Source organism: Petaurus breviceps, unplaced genomic scaffold, assembly GCF_028583685.1.
Source record: "Petaurus breviceps papuanus isolate PSGF00001 unplaced genomic scaffold, PetGlider_PUasm1.0 182, whole genome shotgun sequence".
NCBI classification, from domain to species: domain Eukaryota; kingdom Metazoa; phylum Chordata; class Mammalia; order Diprotodontia; family Petauridae; genus Petaurus; species Petaurus breviceps.
Window position 1 is genome coordinate 2,436,619 of NW_027185786.1, and position 26,278 is coordinate 2,462,896.

The 26,278-nt window shown below is 42.9% G+C and overlaps 1 protein-coding gene across 1 annotated transcript in view; it reads left to right on the top strand.

Moving 5' to 3' along the window:
* Positions 1 to 8,786: 8,786 nt before the first annotated feature.
* Positions 8,787 to 26,278, top strand: part of DRC7 (dynein regulatory complex subunit 7) — a 33,750-nt gene continuing 16,258 nt past the window's right edge. Inside the window, 10 exon segments of the mRNA XM_069087478.1 lie at positions 8,787 to 8,968; positions 9,866 to 10,040; positions 12,930 to 13,055; positions 14,336 to 14,530; positions 15,659 to 15,817; positions 16,266 to 16,484; positions 19,763 to 19,894; positions 22,638 to 22,710; positions 24,324 to 24,452; positions 25,763 to 25,891. Coding sequence (XP_068943579.1) covers positions 8,787 to 8,968; positions 9,866 to 10,040; positions 12,930 to 13,055; positions 14,336 to 14,530; positions 15,659 to 15,817; positions 16,266 to 16,484; positions 19,763 to 19,894; positions 22,638 to 22,710; positions 24,324 to 24,452; positions 25,763 to 25,891 — 1,519 coding nt within the window.

Below are 26,278 nucleotides of genomic sequence, written 5' to 3' on the forward strand. Positions count from 1 at the left end.
TGGCACTATCTCACATCTTCAGACTTTACCTGTCCTATTTCCCACACCCACAGGACCCTGAACTTAGCTAGCTGATAAAGTAAAAGACCATCTCAACTAACAATACATGCCCTCTCTCTCTCTCAGGGGCACTTGTATTTTAAGAGGAGGTTCTTGAAGAAGGCCTTAACCCAAAGGATCTAATGTCAAAACCTTAATCAGCGGGGCTAGTCGATTGGTGGAATATTTGTGGGGATGGGGTATAATATCCTTCAAATCACATCCCCTAATCAGTCTACTACTCTATAAACTCGTAAGGCCCACTTGAACACATTATCAGTATTAGTAGTCTGACCAGGCCACACCTGGACTAAGGATTTCCAGGTTCCTTCTCTTCTCCATCTTCCTCATGTTGGATTCATCATGACTTTGTGGGAGCTTACACTGATTTATAGTGGAGAGAAGGGGTTAGGTGGGAGAGTTAGCACCAGATTGAAGTCCCTGGCCAGCCCTGGCAGACCATGGAGCCCTGGGGGGGGCGGTTCTTGGCTGAGTCACTTTCACAGTGTGAGTCTGTCTTACCATCCAAAGCCCCAGGAAAGGCTTCAGATTTTTACTGCCTTCTCTGCAGAGGCTGAACTAAGCAGACTTTTTCCTGGTCCCAGAGCTGCTCAAGGGAAGAGAAGGAACTGTTGCTGTGCCTGGAAGAGTAAGGTCAATACAATACAGTACAATACAATGCAATGCAATACAATACAGTACAGTACAACACAACACAACACAACACAATACAGTACAGTACAACACAACACAATACAGTACAGTACAACACAATACAATACGATACAATACAACACAACACAACAAACATTTATTAAGAGCCTCCTGTGTGTAGAACCATGGGCTGGACACTGAGATAGCTGTCAGGCTTGGATAAGACAAAGTCTCTGCCTCAGAAGGCTTACTTAGTGCACAACTTGAGCTCAGCAAAATAGCTGTGTACAAATCAAATCCTACTTTTTCTTTTTATAGATTAATCTCCAAGTGGCTCCTAACTCAATTTTCCTCTTGGTCAAGTAGTTAATAATTTTCATTGACAACAATAGCTAACATTTATATAGCACTTTAAGATTGGAAAAGCATTATCTCATTTGAATCCTGGGAGACAAGTATTATGATTATTTCCATTTTACAGATGAGGGAACTGAGGCTGACAGAGTTTAAATGACTTGCCCACGGTCACACAGCTGATAAGTACCTAAGGCAGAACTTGCACTCAGATCTTCATGATTCCAAGTCTGGTGTTCTTTCACCCTGTACTACCACCTGTCTGTAAACAAATAATTCAACTCCTTGCTTCTAAACTCTTCCCCTTCTCATAGTTGCCAAAATAATCTTAAAGCATAGATCTGGCTATGTCACTCCCTTGCTCAAGAATGATTGATGGCTCCCTATTGCCATTAGAATAAAACAACAACTTCTTGGCTTGACATTTAAAACTCTTCATAATCTGTCTTGGATCTATTTTTCCAGACTTAGTTCACATTGTTCCTTTTCATATTCTAGTGCTATATTCCAGACAAATGCAGTTCTCTGAACGTGGCCCTGTTCCCTGTGGCCCCATTCCCCGTGGCCCCCACACCTTAATCTGTCCTCCACCCCTAGAATGCATTCCTCTCTTCAATTCTTTGTTTTAGAACTCTTTGCTCTCTTCAAGGTCCAAATCAGAAACCTCTTACTCTAGGAAGATTTTTCTGATCCCTGATTTCTGACCTGTTAACTAAAGCTTTTTCTGATCCCTGATTTCTGACCTGTTACTATTCTCTAAAGCTTTAACAATGTTGTTTTTATGTCTTGCTTTAAATTTAATATCCACATCCACACCAATGAATATAAATGTTTTAAGGGTAAAGACTGGGTTTTTTGGGGGGCGAGATTAGGGTTAGCTCAAAATAGTGTCTGGCACATAATAGACACTTTTAATAAAGGCTTGGATTGAATTGAGATCTCTTGAAAGTAAAACTCTGGGTTCAATAACTTCTAATGGTAGACAGTGGGCTCTAGGGAGCACCATAGTGCATAGAGTGCTGGGACTGGAGTCAGGATGACTTTCCTAACTGAGTCAAATCCAGCCTCAAACATGTATTAGCTGTATGACCCTGGGCAAGTCACTTAACCCTGTTCACTTCAGTTTCCTCTTCTATAAAAAGAGCTAGAGAAGGAAATGGCAAAGCATTCCAGTAAGAAAACCCCAAGTAGGGTCAAAGAGAATCAGACACAGCTAAAAGATTCAACAGCAACAAAATGGTAAATAATATTAATAATGGCAGAGTACTCTATATTTGCCAAATGATCTCTGATTTTCACCACAGCTCTAGGAGGTGGCATGGATCACACATATAATTTTCTTGTGATCACAGAACTTGTTGAAGCAGAATAAAATCTAAGCCTCCTAATACACTGTTTTCCCTAAGACCTTTGTTAATTGAGAATTCTAATCTCATAGGATGATAAGATATAGAGTTGAAATGAAACTTGGAAATCATCTAGGCAGTAGTTCTTAAACATTTTGGTCTCAGGGTCCTTTCATAGTCCCTGAGTCCCTAATTATTGAGGACCCCAAAGTGTTTTTGTTTATATGGGTTGTTGCCATCTATATTTGTTGTTGCTGTAAGGTCATTCCAGTCAAGTTCTGCTCTTTGTGACCCCATTTGGGGTTTTCTTGGCAAAGATATTGGAATGGTTTGTCATGCCTTCTCCAGCTCATTTTACAGATGAGGAAACTGAAGTAAGCAGGGTTAAGTGACTTGCCTAGGGTCACACAGCTAGTAAGTAGTCTGAAGTCAAATTTGAACTCATGAAGATGGGCCTTCCTAATTCCAAGCCCTGTGCTCTATCCACTGTGCCACCTATATTTACTGCACTAAAAATTAAAATCAATAAAATATAAGATATATTAATTCATTAAAAATCTATTGCTGGTTAATAACTCATTTCTATGAAAACTAACTACATTATAAAAATAAATTGAGTGAGAAGAGTGGCATCATTTTACATCTTTTTGCAAATCTCTTTAAGTCTGGCTTAAGAGAAGACAGCTGGATTCTCAGATCTGCTTCAATCTATTGTGAAATGTTGTTTTGGCTGAAGATAAAGAAAATTTGGCCTTATACAGGTATATGTTTGGAGAAGGGAAGAGTATTTTAGGAGGCAAATAACACCTTAATTTTACTATGAGAACAATTTTGACCCTGAGGATCAATGGTCTGTGGACCAGCCTTTGAGAGTCCCAGATCTCGTCAAACTCTTTCATTTTACATATGAAGAGACTTTGTCCCAGAGAAGAGGTGTAACTTGCCTGTGATCAGGTAGCTAGTAAGGGGCAGAGCTGGTAAATCTAGGGCTCTTTTCGCCAAACTTTATTGCCTTCCAACTGGTCAGTTTGGTCCCTGCAGATTTTTGATGCTAGGATCTATATAGCTTTACACATCTCCATTTCATCTGATCCTCACAACAGCCCCAGGAGATAGGTGCTATTTCTATCCCCATTCTACAGATGAGGAAACTGAGGCTAAGAGATTCAGTAAGATTTCGCTCCCTTAGAGCTAGGCACACTTACATTCCGAAGAGGGAGGAGAAACTGGAAGTGAAATAAACACAGGGAAAGAGTTTTGGCCTCTGCTTTATCTCTTCCCATTTTTCTTTTTTTCTACACCTCCCCAGAAGGCTTGTTCACACCTGCCCCTCCCGAGTTTCTTCCTCACCCCAGTGACCGACTGTGAAAACCACTTGAAAAGCTGTGAAGCAAATCTAAGGTCAACTCCCTCCTGGTTTTGAGGCAAAATGCCTTAGAGAGAGAAAAGGGGTAAAATCTGAGGTCCCCTCCTTTTCTGAGCCCCTCTGTGTGGTATGGAGGCTGGTGGTGAGAGGTAGGGTGGGTGTTATTAGCCAGCATCCTGGCTAAGGGCGCTGAGGTTAGCAGCTGCCCTCTCTGGGAGCTTGGGACACACTCTTCTACACACATCTCACTCTACCCCCTTGGTATTGTCTGTCACCGTATCTGGAATGCACTCCCTCCCTCACCTTTGCCTCTTGGAATAATCATTTTCCTTCAAGATTTAGTTCAAGGAACACCTTCTACATGAAGCCTTTCCTGATCCCCCTTCCCCACTCCACCAACTACCTGGTATTCATTTTGTAGACATTATTTATGTATTTGTATATGTTGATATTGTCTCCCCATTAGAATGTAAGCTTCTGGAGGACAATGTAAGCTTCTTGAGGTCTTTGTATCACCAGCCTGAATATTAAATTCTTAATAAATACATGTTGATTGATTGTGGAAAAGCAGGCATAAAAATACCGTGTTGGTGGGAAGCATTTTGGAACTGGTATAAGAAAGTGACTAAAATATTCATACCCCATGACCCAGAGATCCCACTGCTAGACATATACCTGTCAGAAGGCACTAACAGAGTTTCCAAATACACCAAAATATTGATAGGAACACTTGATTAGGGTTTGAATTGATTTGGAGTTTGGAGAATGGTTGCTGAAAGGCACTTGAAATGGAGGTGGGTGGGTTTCAGAGGCAACCTGGCCCCTCTGGGTGGGGTAGAAAGAAGTAACTTGCACTTATAAAAGTGGCAATGGCCACTCCAATAACTATCGGCATCATGAGTATTGACCCGGTCTACTGTTCAGATGATCGTTCCAGCCTATGACCTGAAAGGATTGTTAGGAAGTAATGAAGAGAGGCTCATTGGTGTGGAAGTTTACTACCACACACTGAATACTTCTAGGCATTTGAACTTATAAAGAATAGAGGGGTTGAGGTGTAGGTGGAGAAGATACCCCAATACCTGAAGTATTGAAGCAAGAAACAGAAAGGGGGAAAAAGACTGGAGCAGGTAAACCAAGTCCATCTGCATGGAGGCCTTCCTTTGCTTATTTCAATATTCTATAGAAATAAACAAATCTATTGGGTATGCCCAGCTAGTATGGCAAAGCTGAATTGTAGGATTCTATCTAGATGTCGACAATGGATGAATTCCATGCCCAGAGGCATCAGTACCTGAGGAGAGCAGCATTCTGTACCCTGAAGCTAAGGGTAAAGACAGCACAAGGTCTAATTTAAATGCCATGCTTTAAAATTGTCTGTGGATTTTCTCTTAATGTGTGGAGACTTGGGGAGGAGGGAAGAAGGAATGGAGAATTCATTGACTCCCTTCAAGGAATAAGACATAGTCACTCAAGTATGGGTTCCAAGTACACCTGCTGCTCACTTTAGTTCCTTGATAATATCGTATTATTCTTTTCATTAAAATGCTTTCAAACTCACGTCACCTGTCTTGGTCTGACAAAGGGGATTATTGACTAGGGTTTCAGAAGCTATGGGTTAGAATAAATGCTGGACCTCGGAAGGAATACCTTGAACTCTGGTATATCTATAAGGACACTATGTAGATCCCCTCCTCTGCATCCTATTAGGGAAACAAGCATATTATGGGACAGGCAAGCCTGCGGCCAACAAATACTTACTGCCCCCCAGGAAACCCCATGAAGGTCTCTCAAGCTTCTTCCCACTCTACCCATAAATAATAAAGGTTTCTGATGACTTCCTCAAAAAAAGTTTTTTTAATTAAAAACCTGGCAACTGTTCACAAAACCACCTAAAGCTACAAATGAAGGGGCAAAAATAGCAAATAAGCAAAGCCCCCTTCCAGACCTGCCCCCAAATCTGGTACTGTTGGACCCATTGTGCTTCCTTTATTTCCTATGCAACAGTGGTCAGAACATAGAAAGTTCTCGTCCTGTAAAGAAATCACTCTCTGCACCACCTCACATAGGTCCTTCCATATCTCCTTGTAAATTTCACAGTCACCATTCTTGTGAAACCTTTAATATTCCATCACATTAAGATATATTTAATTGTGTTCAGCTGTCCTCCAGATGGTGAACTTTGAGGGTGTTTCTAATTTGGGGCTGTTATAAGTAGAGAAGCTATAAAGATAGCTTCAGTAACCACAGTGGTCTTCGTCGGTCAATACTGATGGGAGAACTAGGCATGACGATTCCTCCCTCCAGGGGATGTGAAGGAGGGAGGCAGGGTTTCAGAAGATGCTACTTGGCAAGTCCCATGGCTGTGGGATTGCCTGGGAAGTTAGAGACTACAACTCCCAGAAGCCTTTTCTCCCCAGCTTCCGGAAGCTGGTTCCCATGGAGACCGGACTAACAAACTAGGTTCAGTTGTTTGGTGGTGGAGGATGCTGCTGCTGTTCTGGGAAGTGAGGAAGGTGTGAGGGGGGTAGGGAGGGTCATAGCTGGAACCTCCTTAGGGTGGGGGGAGGGCATGTCAGCAATCCAGTGATCTCCAGCCCTTGTCTCCCTGTAAGCTGATGTGGATGGGGGAAGGGAGGGGAGCTAGGGTGGGAGTGGGGGACAAGGGGAATAGGGGGGGGGGGGGGCTGGTAGGGTGGACAAGTAGAATTGGTGAGGCTGGGGATGAGAAGAAAGATCTGAGCCCAATTCTGTATGGCTCCAGTGGTACAGGTGGGAGGGGAAGGTGGAGGGAATTGGGGGAATGTGCTAAGGACATAGAAATGCCAACTCAGAAAAACTCAGAAGACAAGTAAAGTCTGTCTTTGTAGCCACCCCAGGGGGACCATTCCAGCCCACTGAGGCTATCTCTTGATAGCCCTGCCACACTGCCCTTCTTCTGGGATGTTTTTGTCTGTATCTCAGCTGATAGGTCTCCCTGCTTCAAGCCTCTCCTTCACTCAGCTACCATCTCTCTCTCTCTCTCTCTCTCTCTCTCTCTCTCTTTTTCTCTCTCCTTCTCTCTCTCTTTTTCCTTTCTCTTCCTCGCCCTTCCCGTCTCTGTCTTTCTTGTCTCTGTCAGTCTGTCTCATCTCTGTCTGTCTCTCCCACACACACACCCCTATGTAATAAACTCCAGGGATTCTCTATTACCTGTCTAGAATCAAACATAAACTCATCTGTTTAGCTTTTAAAGCCCATCATAGCCTGACCTCTTTCTACATTTCCAGAGTTCTTGCATTTGACTCTTGTCCACAGGTTCTACAATCTCTCCACACACCCATCATCATCTTGCTCTTCCTCACACACAAATTCCACCCAGTGACTCCATCTTTTCCTCCTTGATGTGCCCCATGCCTGGAATCCTCTCCCCCCCCCCTCACCTCGGCCTCCCAGCTTCCTTCAAGACAGCTCAAATCTCACTTTCTTCAGGGAGTTTTTCTCATCCTCCTCCCACAACTGCTGACACCTCCTCTCTGAAATCACCTCCCATTTACACTATTATTTATATCTTGTACGTTGTCTTTTTGAGGACTGGGACAGTATTTTTGCCTTTCCTTGTATCCCCACACATAGTAAGTCCTTATAAATGCTTGTTGGATGCCTGAGTGGGGCACAGAATAGACTGGCTCATAGGACTCTGAGCCATAAGAGGTCTTAGACATGACTTAGTCCAGTGCTCTCATTTTTATTGATTAAAGAAGCAAGAGTGGTAATTTGAACCCAGGAATTACAACTTCAAATCCTGGAGTCTTTCCACCAGGCAAGAATTATTAATATCCTCAATCATCATCAACATCTTCACTGTTATCATTATTATAACAAGGATAGGGGATAGGGATTTGACCTGAGATTTCACTGATATGGGGAATTTCCACATGAAGAGCTCCCTTCTACAAATGGTGCTGTGGACATCACCTCTGTAACTTGAAGTCTTAGAAAGCTGCCCAGACCACTGAAAGATTTAGGTTTAGAGTGAGTGCTTTGCCCCAGGTTACACAGTCAGGCACAAATACTGTTCCAGTCCTCAGTAAGACAACGGGATGGTGGTGGTGATGGTGATGATGGTAATGTGTCTCTCCCATCTTGTTTGGACACCAATAAACCCTGAGGAATTCTTTGGGGGAAGGTCCCATGACCATGAGGTGACTAATGTTTAATCAGACCAGAAAAGTCTGGGTGAAGTGGCATCCAGTCAGTCAATAAGCATTTATTAAGCACCTACTATATGCCGGGTAGGGGCAGCTAGGTAGTACAATGGAAAGAGTACTGGGCCTGGAGTCAGGAAGATCTGAGTTCAAATCTGGCCTCAGACACTTACTGGCTGTGTGACCTTGGACAAATCACTTAATCCTTTTTGCCTCCGTTTCCTCATCTATAAAATGAGCTGGATAAGGAAATGGCAAACCACTCCAGTATCTTTGGCAAGAATACCTCAAATGGAGTCATAAAGAGTAGGACATGACTACAATGACTGAGTAACAACAAAAATGTGCCAGGCATTGCCCTAAGTGCTGGAGATACAAAGAAAGGCTTTTACACAATAGCCCCTGCCTTAAGGAACTTACAATCTAATGGGTACCTGGGGCAAGGGGAATAGTACAATGAGCGTTGTTGGTTGACTGACCAATCCAATCCAGTCAACATTTATCAAGTGTTTATTGTGTGCACAGGACTTCTGCTGGGTATCAGAGAGGTAAAGAGAGCTCATTCTAAGATTACTCAATGTCACCAAGGTTGGGCTGCCATGTGTCTGAAGAGAGAAAACACAAAACCGTAGAATTTTACAATCAGAAAGAGTTTTAGAGACCATCGAATCTGACACCCTTGTTTTTTTAAAAAAGGAGGTTGAGACCCAGAGAGAGGGAGGGACTTGTCCAGAGTGAGAGAGTGAGATAGCAAGAGCGCAGACCAGAAACTGAGGCTCCTGTCTTCTGATCCTCACCTTGCTTACCCTTCTTGTTCTCAGGAGCTAGATCGACGTAAACATGGAAGTCCTGAAGGAGAAGGTAGAAGAGGAGGAGGCAGCAGAAAGAGAAGCAGAAGCTGAGCAAGCAGCAAGGAGGGCGGCAGAGAAAGAAAGAGAAGATGCCACCCTCAACCGGGAAGACCTCATAGACCTAGAGCAGAAACTGAGTGAAATTGAAGTCCACATCCCCGAAGTCCCTGTGTTAGTAGTGGGGGAGACAGGGAGGCTGGACTAGATACAAGCAGGAGAAGCTGGGAAGTCCCTCTCTCCACTGGGTAGATAGGGAAATAGACATACAAAATGGGGAGATGGATTTCCCCATCATCATAGAGTAAACCAGTAGCAGAAGGGGTTTAGGGGTTCGGAGCCTCCAGCACACCAAAGGACCATCTGTAGTACTTCCTGCTACTCTTTTCTTCCTGGCCTCCCACCCACTGCTCCTTTGGTGCCTCTTGGACCTGGGCACAGAGGGAGTTCCCTGACCACATACATGCCCCTACCCATAAGTCCTGCCTTCTACAGACAGCTCTCCAAACACCCTTATACCTGGCATAAAACTTCTATTCCCTCATGACCCTGACCTCAGCTAGATGAGAGGAACTGTCTGACAAAGAATTCACACCAAGTTCTTAATGTTTTGGCTAAACCTATGATTCCTAGTGAGGAACTTTCTCTGCCAATGAAGACTGGCACCTTCTCTCCCACTTATATAGTCATAGAGACTCCTCCAGGCACACAGAGTTTGTGATTTGCTTGAGGTCAACAGCCAGTATGTAGTGGGGCCAGGACATCACCAATCTTTTGACTCCAAATTCCAACGAACAATCAATAGCTTAATGAGTCCTCTCTGCTCAGGTATATTTCTGTGAAGAGAACGAAAAGAAAGCCTTGTTCATCCCAAGGAAGGACTCTCTCATGGTGGAATTTTAGACCGTGCCAAGCTGGTGGGGCATAGGGCACTTCTTGGGGTCCCTCAGATCAAACCGCAGAGGTATGACCTTTCAGGTCCCCACCTAGAAGACAGGGAGGAAGATTTAGGGGATGCTTCAGAATTGGTCTCCATTCCTTCGCTCCTCAGTTCATCTTTCTCCATCCCAGGGCCTTCACAAAGAGCACCATAGACACATCCATGCTACCAGAAACCTACAGAACCAACACTGCCAAGGAGCAGCTGCTTCTACAGGTAGCGGATAATTTCGCCCGTCAGTATAGTCACCTGTGCCCAGATCGAGAGCCGCTCTTTCTTCACCCACTGAACGAATGCGATGTGCCGGTAAGGACAAAGGAAGGGAAAGGGCCATAGCGTTAGAGGAGCATAGACTTAGAGCTGGCAGTGACTTTAGAGATAATAAAGGGCAAACCGTGGAGGTTTTCTTCCCATGAACAAACTGATCATAGCATCACAGGATTTCAAGCTGGAATGAACCTTAGAGATTGCCTGTTCCAGCACCACCCCCTTGTTTTACAGCTAAGGAGACTGAGGTCCAGGGTCAATCAGTTCATCATTAATCATTTTTTAAAGCATTTTCTATATGCCAGATACCATATTAAGTACAGATAATATAAAAAAGGCAAAAACATGGTCCCTGCCCTCAAGGTGCTTCTATTCTTGTGGGAGAAACAACACACAAACAACTATGTATATGGAAGGCAACCTCTGAGGGAAGTCATTATCTGTTGGAGAGACCAATCAAGCCCCCCTGTAGAAGGTGGGATTTCAACTGAGTCTTAAGGGAGGCCAGGAGGTGGAGGAAGAGGGGGAGAGGGCATGGAGTTGGGAGATGGGAGTACCATGTGCATAAAGGTTATAGCATCAAACTCAGGACTTCTGACTCCAAATCCAGTGCCCTTCCCTCTGTAAAATACTGCATCTCCTAGAAGGATTTACCACAGGGCTCTGAGCAATGGATCAGGGTGGGGAAGAAAAGAAGAGGATGGCTGACTTATCATTTTCATTATAAAATGAAGAAAGGAAGATGGTTTCCCTTTGGATCTGACCTTTAGAGCAAATCCACTTCTTTAGATTTCTTTACCTAGACTTATTTTCAAAATCTACCCATTCATACATTGGACTGAACACATGCTCTGTGCCAGAAGCAATACACTAGAGATAAAGCATGCCCTGGTCCAGAGGGCCCCACAGCCTCTTGTGGAAGGACAGGGAATGAGCATTCATGAGAAAACACAGAGATGAAACCTACCAACCATCCTATGGGTGCCAAAGGAGAGTGACCACAGTGTTTTTGTCCCTATATTACTCATGATCATAACCATCTGCATCTCCTCTGCCCTGAGGGAGATGATTTTATGAGAGAGACAGAAATACAGAGACAAGATTCCTATTGGGGGACAGATAGAGGAGAGAGGGAGAGAAAGAGAGACAGAGAGAAAGAGACAGAGAAACACAAACACAGAGACAGTGGGAAAGGGAGGGGCAAGCATCATGACTTAGTGAAGAATGTCAGAGTTAGAAAGACCTGAGTTCAAGTGTTGCCTCTGACACAAGACTAAAATTTATACACTAGATACCAGTTTGCATTGGAGAATGCACATTGGGATAGGGAGCTCAATTTGTTGATATATAACACTAATGTAACTAAGATTATAGACATGATACCCAAAGAGACCAGTTCCCTTCTCAGAAATAAGCCCTACTCCACAAAGAGCTACTAAATTCTTAATGCTGGTCTGCTACCTCAACCACTTTTCCCCTCATTTGAAAACTAGATTGAGAACATTTTGATTTTATATCACTTTCATTTCTAAATCCCTCTTCCTTATTGAGAGAGCCATCCCTTTTAATGAAAGAAAGAGAGAAAAAGAAGAAAAGGAAGGAAGGGAGGGAGGGAAGAAGGAAGGAAGGAAGGAAGGAAGGAAGGAAGGAAGGAAGGAAGGAAGGAAGGAAGGAAGGAAGGAAGGAAGGAAGGAAGGAAAGACAGTGGAATGCAAGACTCAGTAACAAAAAGAAAAAGAGAATAAGAAAAAAAAGAAAGAAAGGAAGATTCAACAAACCAGATGAACTGAATCTGACAGTATATGCTGGTCCATACCTGTAGTTGCCCCTCACCCTCAAACTATGCAAAGAAGGGAAAGGAGTGCATTCTCTCATCTTTTCTTCAAGAAGCAACTTTCTCAATCACTGTTTACAAGGCAGATTAGGGAACAGAGTGTGGATGGCTGTGTTCAGGCTAGCTCTGGCCCATAGAATGTTGGAGGGACATTGAAGACCGTTCTAACCAGAGTTGTCCACAAATGGAATGTATCGTTTTAGGAGGTAATGGGTTTCTCCATTCCTGGAGGTCTCCAAGCAGAAGCTAAATGGCCCACCTTGTTGGGGCTATTGTTGAGGGAATTCCTGCTGAGGTACAAGCTGGACTAGGTAACTCTGAGCCTCGGGTGCAGTGACTTTTCTAGGATTCTAGGATTTAGAGCTGAGAGGGGTCACGTTGATCCATTATTCCACCTGCCTCCATTTACAGCAAGTGAAGTGGTTTGCCCAAGGCCATGGATCCAGTTAGTAGTGGAATGGAAACATGAACCCCAGATTTCCATTAAATGCTCTCAATACGCAACATCATTTCCCATGAGACACAACTGAGAGTATGTATCTGACTCCCAGAAAGTTAACACATCATCTTTGTACCCAAAAGTCAGCACAGCAGTTCCAAGGAGAATGGTGTAAATAAGACAAGGGAAAGAGAAATTTCCAGGAAAAATTGTCATTGCAGGGAGTAGCACTGCCATTGGGAGAAGAAAGGCTCTCTCCCTGCTTCTCCTATGTGAGTGTGCCCTGGGGGTGGAGCAGATGCAATTATTTAAATGAGTTTCAGAGTTTTTGCTTATGACAGTAGGACAATCAGTCCAATTCAATTCAGCAGGTGTTATCTAAGTGCCATGCCCTATGCTGGGGGCTGGGCATACAAAGATGAAAAAATATGCACTTCCTGCCCTTAGGAAGCTTATAGTCTCAAAGACGAACTGGTTCTTCCAGGAGCTAGATCCTATACTCTATTGGGGACAGTCTCTTAGGAATTCAATGCCTAACCTATAGATTAATTAGGGTCTGTAGTGGCCACTCTGGACAGAATTTGTTCCCTCACTCCCAAGGCACTTAAGGTAATTTGCCCCCAAACCCCAGCTCAAGCCTGATCTCTCCTTACAGAAGTTTGTAAGCACCACAATCCGCCCCACACTGATGCCCTACCCAGAGCTCTACAACTGGGATTCCTGTGCCGAATTTATCTCTGATTTCCTCACCATGGTGCCCCTGACATCTGCCATCAAGCTGGTAAGAGCAGGATACATACTTCAGTGCCCCATGTGGAAGCATGGCACCGATATTTTACAGACAAATAGAACTGAAGGCCTCTGGCGTGTTGGGGATGAGGTAGGGGGCAGCACCTGGTTACAGGTCACTTAATGAGTCTGGGGCAGATCTGAGTGGAAGATGCTGTGGCTGGCTGAGGCAGCATGTTTGTAAACACCGAGCAGGCTGCTTGATGCCAGGCATCTTCCTACCATCAAGGAAGAGGACAGGTACTCCTAATTGCCTTCACCTTTTGAACTCTTCACTCCCCATCCACCTGTGACTTCAGGCAGGGCTTTGGGTGGAGAATATACAGAAGAAGGATAGTTCCTCCTTCAAGGTCCTCTGAGCACATCCCATGCCATCGATGACTGGGATTTGATCATCTCGCACCGGTGATTAAGAAATGCTTGTAGATTGATTGATTGAAGGGTGGGAGTGAGAGACATAAGTTACTCTAGGAGAGTCAAATTAGTCACCAACAGGGTCATCATTCCCCACCCCCAAAAGACAGAATGAGCTACGGTTAGGAGTGAAGGGAGGTGGATTTGGGTACAACACACAGAAATTCCTGGCAACTGGATGGAATTGTCTGCCTTAGGAGCTGAAGGGCTCCCCATCCTTGGATCTTCAAGCAGATGTTGTAGGGGGAATTCCTCACCTAGATGACTCTGAACCTATGACTTTCCTAGGATTATAGGACTTGGAGCCAGAAGGATTCTTAGCAATCACCCAGTCCAACCCACAAGCCAGGTGGCAAAATGTATAGAGTGCTAGACCTGGAATCAGCAAGACCTCAATTCAAATCCTGTCTCGGATAGTAGATCCCTGTATGACCTGGGCCAGCCACTTCTCCTTCCTCAGCCTCAGTTTCCTTATCTGTAAAACGGGGTCAATAAAAACAACTTCTTCATAGGGTTATTACAAAGATCGAATAAGATGGCATCTTTTACAGACGTCGCAAAACTCCGTGTTATATAAGTAATATCACCATCTTCTTCATCATGATTATGCCCCAACCCTTTCATTCTGTAGAGGAGGAAGCTAGAAAGTAATCTAGCAGTTACTCACCCATGGTCCCTTTAGTCCCCAAGTCTAAATCTGGAGCTGTTCTACTACACTGACTGATTCTCTCCCCTTCCCCTCTAAGCACAGACACAGGTGGGGTTATGTTCTTGGGAGGCAGAAAAGCCAGGGGCTACTCCATGACCAAAGGGCTTCCAGGACCCGTTTCCTGACCCACTTACTTCTGCTTGTCCCAGCCAGAATATCTGTTCTCCCCTACCTCTGTCCTCAAGTACCAGAAGGGGAACTGCTTTGACTTCAGCATCTTACTATGCTCCCTGCTTATTGGCTCTGGCTACGATGCCTACTGCGTCAGTGGCTATGCCAGCCAGGACCTCTGTTCCATGGACCTGACTCGAGAGGTGTGTCCCCTGCTGAAGAAATCCAAGGAGGTGAGAGGGGCTGGATCTGGGGCTGAGGAACACCTTCATCCCCTTACTTTTCCGCAAATGAAACAGTGGACTATTATTATTGACTAGTGACTAGTGACCTTTCTCTCCCTTCCTCATGAAGAAGAAAGAGGATTTCACAAGCCATTCCATTTTAATGGAAGAAAAAAGAATAGACAACAAAGATAGTACAGCATGTAACAGGGGGAATCTTTCCCAATGGTGGGACCACTCATTGCCCTGTTCCATCTGGGCCTCATGGCACATTATAGACAGTACAGGACACTGGACCTGTAGTCAGGAAGACCTTGATTCAGATCTGGCCTCAGACACCTCCTAGATATATGGGTAAGTCACTTAACCTTAGTCTACCTCAGTATCCTCTACTACAAAATGAGCATTATAGTGGCACCTGCAAATGAGATTACATTTATAAAGTGCCCAGCACAGTGCCTGGTAAGCTCTTAAAAAGGCTCATTAGCCGGCTGACCAAGAGCAGTGCTTCTGCATTCATTGACTTCTTTAATCCTCACAAAGTCCTGTGGAAAACACAGGGCAGGCATTGCTTTCTCCATTTTACAGATGAGGAAACTGAGACCCAGAAATGTAAAAAGGCTCACCTAAGACCCCCCCCCATCAACTTAATGGAAAGGCTACATATTTTAGGAAGCAGGTGTGATAGAAATGGCAGCAGGGAAGATCTTCCAAATTTGCATTCCCATTACAGCAGGGCAACATATGCATGAAGGAAGATAACTTCTTATAAAGGTATTCTGATGTTGTCCTTCAGTGCCTAGGGTACTGGGTTACGGTATGAAGAGATTCAGGTCCTTGTACCCACCCCATACTAAGCAGCTAGGTGGCACTGAGGGGAGATCACTAGATGCAGAGTCAGAAAGTTCTGAGTTCAAATCTGACCTCAAATACTTAGTAGTGGTATGACCCTAGGCAAGTCACTTAACTGCTGTCTGCCTTAGTTTCTCCAACTGTAAAATGGGAATCATAATAGTACCTACCTCTCAGGATTTTTCTGAGGTTGAATTAACATATATAAAGTGTTTTGTAAACCTTAAAGGACTATATAAATGCTAATATTTACTATCATCATTATTATTTCTTGTTGGGCTGCAGGTTGTTGAAGAAAAAGAAAAGGTAGTGGCCAAAAAGTACACAATCAAACCCCCAAGGGACCTGCGGAGCAAGTTTGAGCTTGCCCAGATAGCCAAGAAGGAGGCGGAAATTACCGCTGCAGAGGAGAAGAAACGGAAGGAAGAAGAAGAAAAACTCTTGGTGGGTTCCATGAGCTCCACAATCATGGTGCTTCCTGGTCACACTGATCAGGACACCTCATGGAACTGCTTATACACATAGGGGAAACTGAGGCACAGAGAAAGGGTGAAATTTCTCTGAGGCCCTTCACTAGAGAAATCTGGATCTGAATTCAGAGCTCAACCTTCTAGGTTGTTTTATTTTCTCTGAGTTTTAACTGCTTCTCTCATCACTTTCTTCCTTCTGTCTCCTGGAGAAGCTTTCCTGGGTCTTTTGCTAGACAGAAAGAGATAATCTACAAGTCCTTGAGGTTCCAGACCATTATAGCTGTTTCCTCCCCATAAGAAAAGCCTACATTATTCTTCTGGGCCACCGGACCCATGCCTAATGACACCCCTCCCACCCAGGTTGTTCCTTCCTAGGCCAATCACACCAGCCACATTGTTGCTGACTGTTCCTCTCCTCTCAGGAATTGGATAAACCACCTCCAGACCCAATGCATGGTCTTCGGATCCATGCGTGGGTTCTCGTCCTGTGTGGAAGGCGTGAGGTACCCGAGAGCTTCTTCATTGATCCGTTTACCGCCCGTAGCTACAGCACTCGCGATGAACATTTCCTTGGAATTGAAAGCATCTGGAACCATAAGAACTACTGGGTCAACATGCAGGATTGCTGGAATGGTTGCAAGGTACCACCATAGGAGGAAAGCAGCCTGAACCAGGGCAGTCAGAGGAACGCAGAGGTTGGACCTTTGGGACTCTTTGCCTTGTGCATGTTCAAGGGTAATAGGCATCCTTGTTGAAGACAAGGGAGAAAAAGCACATGATCAGTTGCAAAAACCAGGAGTTCTCTGAGGAAGCAACACGTGCCTTTTCCGTTGTCCAGACCCTAAGGCCTAGAGCCCTCTTTAAATCTATCCTCCTTCCTTCAGGCAATATCGCATACCCCAAAAATCCTATATTGAAGGAGAATAGAGTAAATCTAACCTATAACACAACCTCCCTTTATTGCCCATCTGGCTTCTTTCCACATCTTTCTATCGAGAGATTTTTCCCTTTGTTCAACCAAAGTCTCTTAAATTGCCATCTTGTCCCCTTTCCATGTGATCTTTTCCAGGTAGACAGGGAGAGCAAATTGGCCACTACACTCTTTAAAACAACCATTCAGGCATTATTGTTAAGGTTTACCCTTAACCTAAAGGATAGCTCACTATTGTATATGAAAAGATGACACCCAATTTAGAGTAAAGTTTGAAGAGCTATAAATACCTAGATAAAATCAGATACCTTCTTCACTCAGGTTTAATTATTTTAGGCCATTGCTAAACCTGTCTGTTCCACGAGGCTGCAGGATATTCATACTATACATTCTAATTCGCCCCCTTTTTTTTTCCTCCAGTGACAAACCCTTTTTTTTGCACGAAGAAAACCTTCCATGCAAAGCGCAATGTGTATTAACTCAGCTAATTCGCCCTTTTTAAAGGGTGCTTTTCTTAGATTTTTTCTTTTTAGGAATAGGCATAGATGTGGAGACATAGAAATATATATATATATATGATATATCCTGCGAGGAAACCCATGTTTAGATTGAACAATGGTCAAAAATAATTTAAAGTTAGTGTGAAATATATCTCATTTTATCCAGATGTTTATTTTTAAATTTGATTTTATTTGCAGTTCAAAATTCTCTCCATCTCCCCTTCCCTTTTCCCACCTATTAAGAAAGCAAGAAAAATAAAGCCCATCATAAATATGCATAGTTATGCAAAAGAAATTATTTCATTAAGTATGTCTCTCTCACACACACACGTACACACATGCACACACACAAAGAAAAAGAAAGAGTAAAAATATACTTTAATCTGCACTCTGGCTCTATCAACTCTATATCTGGAGGTAAATAGTATGTTTTATCATAAGTCCTTTGCAATTGTGGTGGGTCATTTATGTTGATCATAGTAACTGTCTTTCACAGTTATTTTTACAATATTGCTATTACTTTAGAAACTGTTTTCCTGGCTCTATCCACTTCACTTTGCATCAGTTCATGCAAGTCTTTTCAAGTTTTTTTTTTCTGAAATTATCCTTCATCATGTCTTAAAGCACAATAGTATTGCATCATATTCATATGCCATAACTTGTTCAGTTGTTCCCCAGCTAAATGGGACATCCCCTCAGTTTCCAATTCTTTACTACCACAAAAAGAACTGTCACAAATATGTTTGTACGTATGTGTCCTTCCCTTTTCCTTTTATTTCTTTTTTGATGTCTCATGGAGTCATTAGCTTTCACTTGACCAATTTTAATTTTTAAGGAGCATGTCCTTCAATGAGGTTTTATAACTCTTACCATTTGGCCAATCTGGTTTTTAAGGAGCTATTTTTTTTCAGTAAATTTTGTGCCTCTTTTCAAAACTTACATGCATAATTCTCGTTTCTAATTTTTTGCTCTACCACTCTTATGTGGGTTTTAAAATCTTTTTTTTTACTCTTTAAAAAAAAAAAACTCTTTCCTTCACTCTTCTAGGAATACTTGTTGGTTTTATGTCCAATATATATTTTCTTTGAGGTTTTGCTTGTAGCTGTTTTTGAGGCACTGTTTTCTTTCTGCTCTGGTGCTTCCTGACCTGGTGTTCAGTCTCAGTCCCTAGGCACTGGGATGTTCCCTGCCACTGCTGCCACCACTACCATGACCACTGGCAGCTGCCACTTCTACCTGTTGCTCTGCTGCTGCATTCTGACCAATCTCCTCTCCAGTGTCCACAGACCTCTATCTTCCTGAGACACTCTAGCCTAAAAAAATGACTCATTTTGACTGGTTATTGGTTTTCTCAATTATAAAATGGTCTAACATGTTTTCCACATGGTTGTGGAGGTGTGATGGGTGAGCTAGGTAAACATGCTTCTTCTCATTCTACCATCTTGACTTTACCCCCTATCTAATTGTTAATAGTTCTTTAAATCTTACTCTAAATTGGATACTACATTTTGAAATATAATATTTAATACATATGCACACAGAACCCTAATTGTAGCATTTTAGAGCTTCAAAACACTTTAATACCAAAAGCCTTTATAGGCAGCTTTTTCTATAGCCTTTAAACTCTCTCTAATAGGAGTAACCTTTAACACTCTGATATTTCAGAGTAAATGTCTCATTTGGGCATCAAAATTTCCTGATTAACAGTTTTTACTCCTCTTTCCCTTATAGCAAAGCTTTTGGTCTTCATAAAGTCCATACAATGGGGTCTTGCCTTCACTTATTCCCCCCTTCTGCTCCACATCTTCCTTCCTTCCTTCCTTCCTTCCTTCCTTCCTTCCTTCCTTCCTTCCTTCCTTCCTTCCTACCTACCTTTCTTCTCCTCTCTCTCTGTCTCTCTCTGTCTCTCTGTCTCTGTCTCTGTCTCTGTGTCTCTGTGTCTGTGTCTGTCTCTGTCTCTCTCTCTCTCTCTGTCTCTCTCTCTCTCTCTCTCTCTCTCTCTCTCTCTGTCTGTCTCTGTCTCTCTGTCTCCCTCTCTCCTCTTTCTTTTTCTTATCTCCTCTGTATCTGTCTCTCTCTTTCCCCTCTCTCCAGGTACAGTGTGCTATGCACCAGTTGCCTCTTTTACACAAAGTCATCTCTTCATAAAAGGAACAGGGAAAAAGAGAAGAGAGTATTGGTTAATGCACTTCTCTACTCAGAGCCTCAGTTTTTCCAACTGTAAAATGGAGAGCTGGACTACCTAGTTCTGGAATTTGATATCCAGTAACCTCCTACTGCTGTCTCTTTTCTGCACTGCCTTAATTGCCCACATAGTTGCTCTGAGTAGCAGTGAGCATGCTCAGAGTAGGGCATGTTCTGCCAGCCTCAGATGTTTTTATACCTCTGTTAAATAACCTTTCATGTTCTATTTAGATATGTTTTGAAGAGTTAAGTCCTAACAGTTTGAGGTTGGTTGAAGCTCAGAATGGTTTTTTTTCCTTCTTAGGATCTCACTTTTGACCTGGGAGATCCTGTGCGGTGGGAATTCTTGCTTTTGGGGACTGATAAGCCTTACCTCAACCTGTATGAAGTGGAGGAAGAAGAAGAACTTGGAGAGGATGATGACATTGAAAATATGGTAAGCAGGTGTGTGTGTGTGTGTGTGTATGTGTACATCCTCACTGTAGTCAGAGAAGGAAGTGGCTGATGGAATGTGGGTACAAGCAAGACAAGCCTGAATAATCATCCCTCAACCTGAATTTGAAGAACAAAACTATAGCTAAAGATAACTATAGATGGAAATAACAGATCCTCAGAGATGGAAGAGAGTCATTTTACTTATAGGGAAATGGATGTCCAGAGAGGGGAAATAAAGAACCTGACCATAATTACATAGGTAGTAAGTGGCATCTATGGCACTAGAATCCTGAGCCTCCTTGGTTACCAATCTGGAGCTCTTTTCATTATGCCAAGTGAAATTCAGGGTAGATAAAGCTAGGAAGGTCAAGGATAGAGATCAGCCCTTTCATACAAATACCAGCTACTCTAGTCATTCCAATAGTCCCTCAGCAACCCAGTTAGTAAGGATCCTCCAGTGGCTAACACAGTAAGCACTTAATAAATGTTTGCTGATTCCATCTAATTGTTTTATTACAACGATACCATATAAGTTGTCATTAATCATGGATGTGGTTAGGTCTCTCTTGCCCCTACTCTTTCCTCCTTTTCATGTGTCATGGTCTTGTCCTTTTTTCTCTGATTGGCAAGATCCAATTACTTCTTTTCTATATGCCCATAGTGTTCCTTATAGGACTCTCCATCAAGTGGGTTTTCATAACATTCCCAACCTCAAATAGAGTTTGAAGTCAGAGGATTTGGATTTGGAATGTCAGTTCTGTAGGTAGACAGATAGATACGTACATACATTCATACAGACAGACAGGAATAGATAAATAGGTACATATATACATACATACACGGAGATAGACAGATAAATAGATATACAGATAGAGATAGATAGATATATAAATACATACATACCCAGAGACAGACAGACAGACAGATAGATAGACAGACAGACAGATAGACAGATAGATAGATAGATAAAAAGACAAATAAATCTATAGAGATAGGTAGAGAGACAGACTGATAGGTACATTAAAATGAAATTGGATGGCTAGATGGAGCATATATTGTGATTACTGTGTGCCCTGTTCTGGTCTAAGCGTTGGGCACACGAATACAACCCGGACAGTCCCTGCCTTCCAGGACCTGACATTCTAATGATGGTAGAGGGCACATAAATGGGAACTGAAAAACGAGTGGAGAGTGGGAGGAAGTTCTTCAGAGATAGCCATGGCTGGACATGTCCAGATCTTGATCACAGACAAGTCATCTGGGTACTCTAGGTTTCAGTTTCTTCATAAATGAAGGGGGTTGAACTAACTGGTCTCTCAGGTCCCTTCACTCTAAATCCTCCGAGTCTAAAATCTACTAAAATAGTTCAAGATTGGGGCTCCCAATTTTAGGTCAAGTTCTCCCCCTGCTGGCTATGGGGTATCATACGTGTCAAATCACTTAGGGTCTACTCTCGTGTTTCAACAGCAAGACCATCCACTGCATCATAGGCCATTTGGACTTCCATGACTCTGTTAGAAAGCATGAACAACTCTGCCTCACTTAAATACAATTTACTCGAAAGTCAGGACACATTATTAAATGACAGCATCAATAGAGCTGGTTTTACAGTCAGGACATCCTGGATTACAGTCCCACAATCCCCCTCTGAGCAGTAAGTTCCCCATCCCACTGAAGTCATTAGTCTACACCATTCCCCCCAACCCCACCCCTTAACTCATCACCCTGGTCAGGAGGAGAACTAAGCTGGTTGTGAATGGAATTACTGAAGTTCAGCCTCATAGTGGGAGACACAACTCAGGGTGAATGCCCTTGTACCAGGACCATAGATTTAGGGCAGGAAGGAACATCAGAGATATTCTGGACCAGCTCCCTCAGTTAATAGAACAGGAAATCGAGACCTTGAAAGATTAAGTGACGTAAGATCACAGATTTAGCACTCCAAAGACTTTAAAAACTCATTTTACAGATGGAGAAACTGAGGCACAGGTGATAAGTCAGGAGACTAATAATAATAGCTGCCATTTACCTAGGTTTTTTAGGGTTAAATTAGCTTCTGCACACTTATTGGGAAACTATCAGCTCCAAGACCACAAGGGCATGGATAAACATAGAGTAGGTTCCTTATTCGCTGTCATTTTAGGTCATTGGGCAAGTCATTTCACTTTCAAATGTCATCTGAGGACCCTTCCTGAGCTAGACCTATGATCCACTCAGTTTCTTCCTTTGTTAGGCAAAAGGACTGGACTAGATCAGGTATCCTCAATATTTTTCGTGTCATAGAACCTTTGAGAGTCTATTGAAGCATATAGACCCTTTTCAGAAGGGGGGGAGGGTGATGTTCATTTCCTTGCCCTGAGTATCTCTAACCTTAACTGAAAAAGAATATGCTGGGGTCTGACATCACCCAGAAAGAGATCTGCTGTTTGTCTATCTATCATGTTTTAAGATGCATTAACATACATAGAATTACAGTGAAAACTATCTATATTGAAATATAGTTATAAAAAGTTTAAGTTCACCAACTTAAGAACCCCCAGATTAGATGATTTGTGAGATCCCTACTAACTCTGAATCCACTATTCCTAAGTTATTCCGCCTCTCTGGCATTCCGTTTCTTCATCTGCAAGACAAACAGTCTAGATTAGAAGGTTTCTAAAGCCCCTTGCCCCTCCAAATTCCCTGAGCCTAAAAAAATCCGCCCAACTTGAAAGCCACCCTGACTGAAATCACTTTCTCCATAGGACAAAGAAGAAGAGGATACTAACTTTGATATGCCCTGTTCTTGGGTTGAACAGATCAACATATCACCAAAAGGTATTTGATTTCCCAGTGACTGGCTGGTTTTACCACCTCAGATAAATCCAGTTGCATGGACTCCAATAAGGGGTCTCAGTGGTTGCTAGGGTAATGTTGATCTGATTTCAATCCTGTCCCAGGCTCCTGCTTTAAATCCAAAATCTGTTATCCCTCCATGTTTACTGTACCACCAGAAGGCATTTATGAAAACAGTTTGGTTATCATCACCAGTGAGAGTGATGGTCACATCTTTGGTTATTGCCATTGAGAATGATGGTTACATCCTTGTCCCAAATATATCTGCCACCAACTAAAAATGGTTCTGGTGGGACCTGGTATTACCCAGAAAAAGGCCAGAAGGTCCCCGGGCTCTTTTCTAGAAACCCGGACAAGCTTGTTGTCAAGTCAGAAACTAAGTGGCAGGTGCTTTTCTAAACAGGGAGTCAGGGAGAGAGGGGCATGTACTGGTCCCTATGGCTCTGTGAATAGACTAGTCATGTATGGGGGTAGGATTGTGCCAAGACACTGAAGATTTCACATGTCAGCTGGGACCTAAGGAATCAGGAAGAAGGGAACTTTGTAGGTGCTGAAATGTCTCATCAGAAGTAGGAACTGTCCTAGGATGACCAGTCAACAAGTGCTTATCAAAGTGTTTTTTGGTGGGTCTGGAGCTGTGATAAGCACTGGGGAGACAAAGAGAGGCAAAAACACGGTCCCTGTCCTCCAGGAGTTTACTAAAAAGACAAAAGTCTGGATACAGGTATTAGCACATAATAACATAAATGCCAGGTAACCATAGAGGACTAGGTCCTAGTGGCTGAGGGATCCAGAAGGGCTTCCTGCAGAAAGTGACTAAGACTTGGAGGAAACTAGGGATTCTAAGAAAAATGAAGAGGGCATGCATTCCAGACATGAGCAATAGCCAGTGAAAGGGCAAGGAAATAGGAGATGTGGAATCCTGTTTGAAGAACAGCAAGTAGGTGTAGAAAGCATGAAGCTGAGTAAGGTGTGAGTATCCCAGAGAGGCAGGAAGGGACCAGACTTGGAAGAACATTAAATGGCAAGCAGAGAACTTTGTATTTGATGCTAGAAGTAATATCACCCAGACTTTATTGAGTAGGAGGAGTATGATATGATCAGCTGACCATCCAAGGCGACATCAAAATCAGTTGTATTTTTTTCACTTAGACAACACCTAAATAGAGAGTTGGTTATAGAAAAGTATTGGGGGTGAGGTGAGGGGAGGGGTTGGAAGGAGATAAAAGACATTCTTGCTAGCATCAATAATATAATGAATTGTGTTAATGCATTTCACATATAAGCACAAGAAAACAGAAGACCAGATTGCAGCAGGTGACTTTATTAAGTCAGCTGAACAGAGACCCTTTGAATTCCAGGATAAAGCCGATAGCACTTTCCACGGGTCCCCTGCTGACTGAACAAAATGGTGTCATCAAACACCCTTCTTGCTCATTTTTTTCTGTTTAACATCTGGATTCCTTTCCCAATTTTTCTAACTACTAAAATCTCCTCTTGGCCCCAAGGAGTTGACTCTAGTTGAGGAGGGGCATGGGGCTGGCCAAACTTCCCACTCAGATAAGTAAAGGTGTCTTGCTTTCTCCTCCACTCAGATTTTGAGACCCGCTGTCCCCAAGGGAGGAAGGTGATCCAGTACAAGCAGGCCAAACTGGAGAAGTGGACTCCATACCTGAATGGCAATGGGCTGGTGTCTCGCCTCACCATCTATGAGAATGTGGACTGTGAGGAGTGGGCATGGGGAGAGGGGAGGGGAACTGCCCATAGGCAAAATGAGAAACAAGGCCAACAATGAGACTGGGGCTGTCTAAGGCTCTGGGAGGCAAGAGGACTCTGAGAATGCTAGGGTGCAGTCAAAAGAACAAGCAAGCAAGCATTTCCACAAGCATTTAAGTGTCTGCTGTGTGCCAGACACTGAAGATACAAATAAAAACACAAAAAATAGTCCCTAACCTTAAGGAGTTCATGGGGGAGAAAAAGTAGGTAGGTAGATAGATAGATAGATAGATAGATAGATAGATAGATAGATAGATAGATAGATAGATAGATAGATAGATAGATAGACAGACAGACAGACAGATAGATAACTGGATGGATGGATGGATGGATGGATGGATGGATGGATGGATGGATGGATGGATGGATGGATGGATGGATGGATGGTTTTACAGCTGGATGAATTTGCAAATGGATGGATGGATAGACAGGTCTATTGATAGGGATAGAGAGATAGATAGATAGATAGATAGATAGATAGATAGATAGATAGACAGATAGATACACAAGTGATCAGAAATGAAGAGACAGAAATGACAAGGTTTTACAATTGATTGTCTATGTTGGCTAAATGAGAGAGAGTCCAAGATGGACAGACAACATAAGTTGGTAATACTCTCAACAGTAATAGAGAAGTTTGGTAATGGATGGTAACAGTCTCAACAGAAATAGAGGTTTGAATAGGGACAGCTTGGAAAGGGGGAGAATAAGTTCTGTTTTGGACAGGTTATGTGCCTATATAATATCTAGTTTTAGAAGTTCAAAATATAGCTTGTGATGCAGGACAGGGTGTTAGGAGAGAGTCTAGGGCTGGCAATACAGATCTTGAAGTTATTTGTATAGAGGTGGTAATTCAATCTATGGGAGCTGATCAGGTCACCAAGTTAGAAAGCATAGAGAAGCAGAGCCAGGTCAGAGCCTTGGGGAACACCAACACTTAGGAGACATGACATGGAAGATGATCCAACAAAGGGGACTAAGAAGAAGCAGGCAAAGAGTTAGGAGGAGAGCATTGGATCTAAACTCAAAAGAGACCCAAGTTTTAATACCCTCTTTGACATTTGCTGGCTTTGTGATCCCAAACAAGTCTTTTAACCTGTCAAAGTCTTGATTTCTTTATCTGTAAAATGGAAATAATAATAATAATAATAATACTTATAGTACCTATCTCTTAAAGGTATTATAAGAATCAGATGAGATAATGTGTGCGCAACTTCTAAATCACATGTAACCTATTACTACCATCCTCTCTGATCAGGTCGCAAGGTGGTGGAGGTGAAAGAGTGGTACAAGAATCGGGAAGACTTGTTAGAGATGAGACAAGTGGATAAAGTCTCAAATTTGACCACTGAATACTTCAAGCCAGGGCATTTCCTGGCCCTGAGAGGTACACAGCTCTCTTCAACCACATCAGGACCCTAAAGAGCTCAAGGTTTATAGGGTCCTCAAAGGCCATCCCATTTCTTTTTTTTTCCAAATGCTTTATTTACTTCTGATTTACATCATTAATTTCCGCCAGATTTTGAGTTACAAATTTTCTCCCCTTTTTTCCCCTACCCACCACCCCAGAATAGCAGTCCCACAGGGTATCCCCTCCTCCAATCTGCTCTCTCCCATGTCTTCTCCATTACCCCCTTAGACTTTTTCGGTAGGGCGTGGTGGATCTCTATGCCCCAGTGCCTGTATATCTTCTTTCCCAATTACATGTAAGATAGAATTAATAATAGTATATATATATATATATATATATATATATATATATATATATATATAT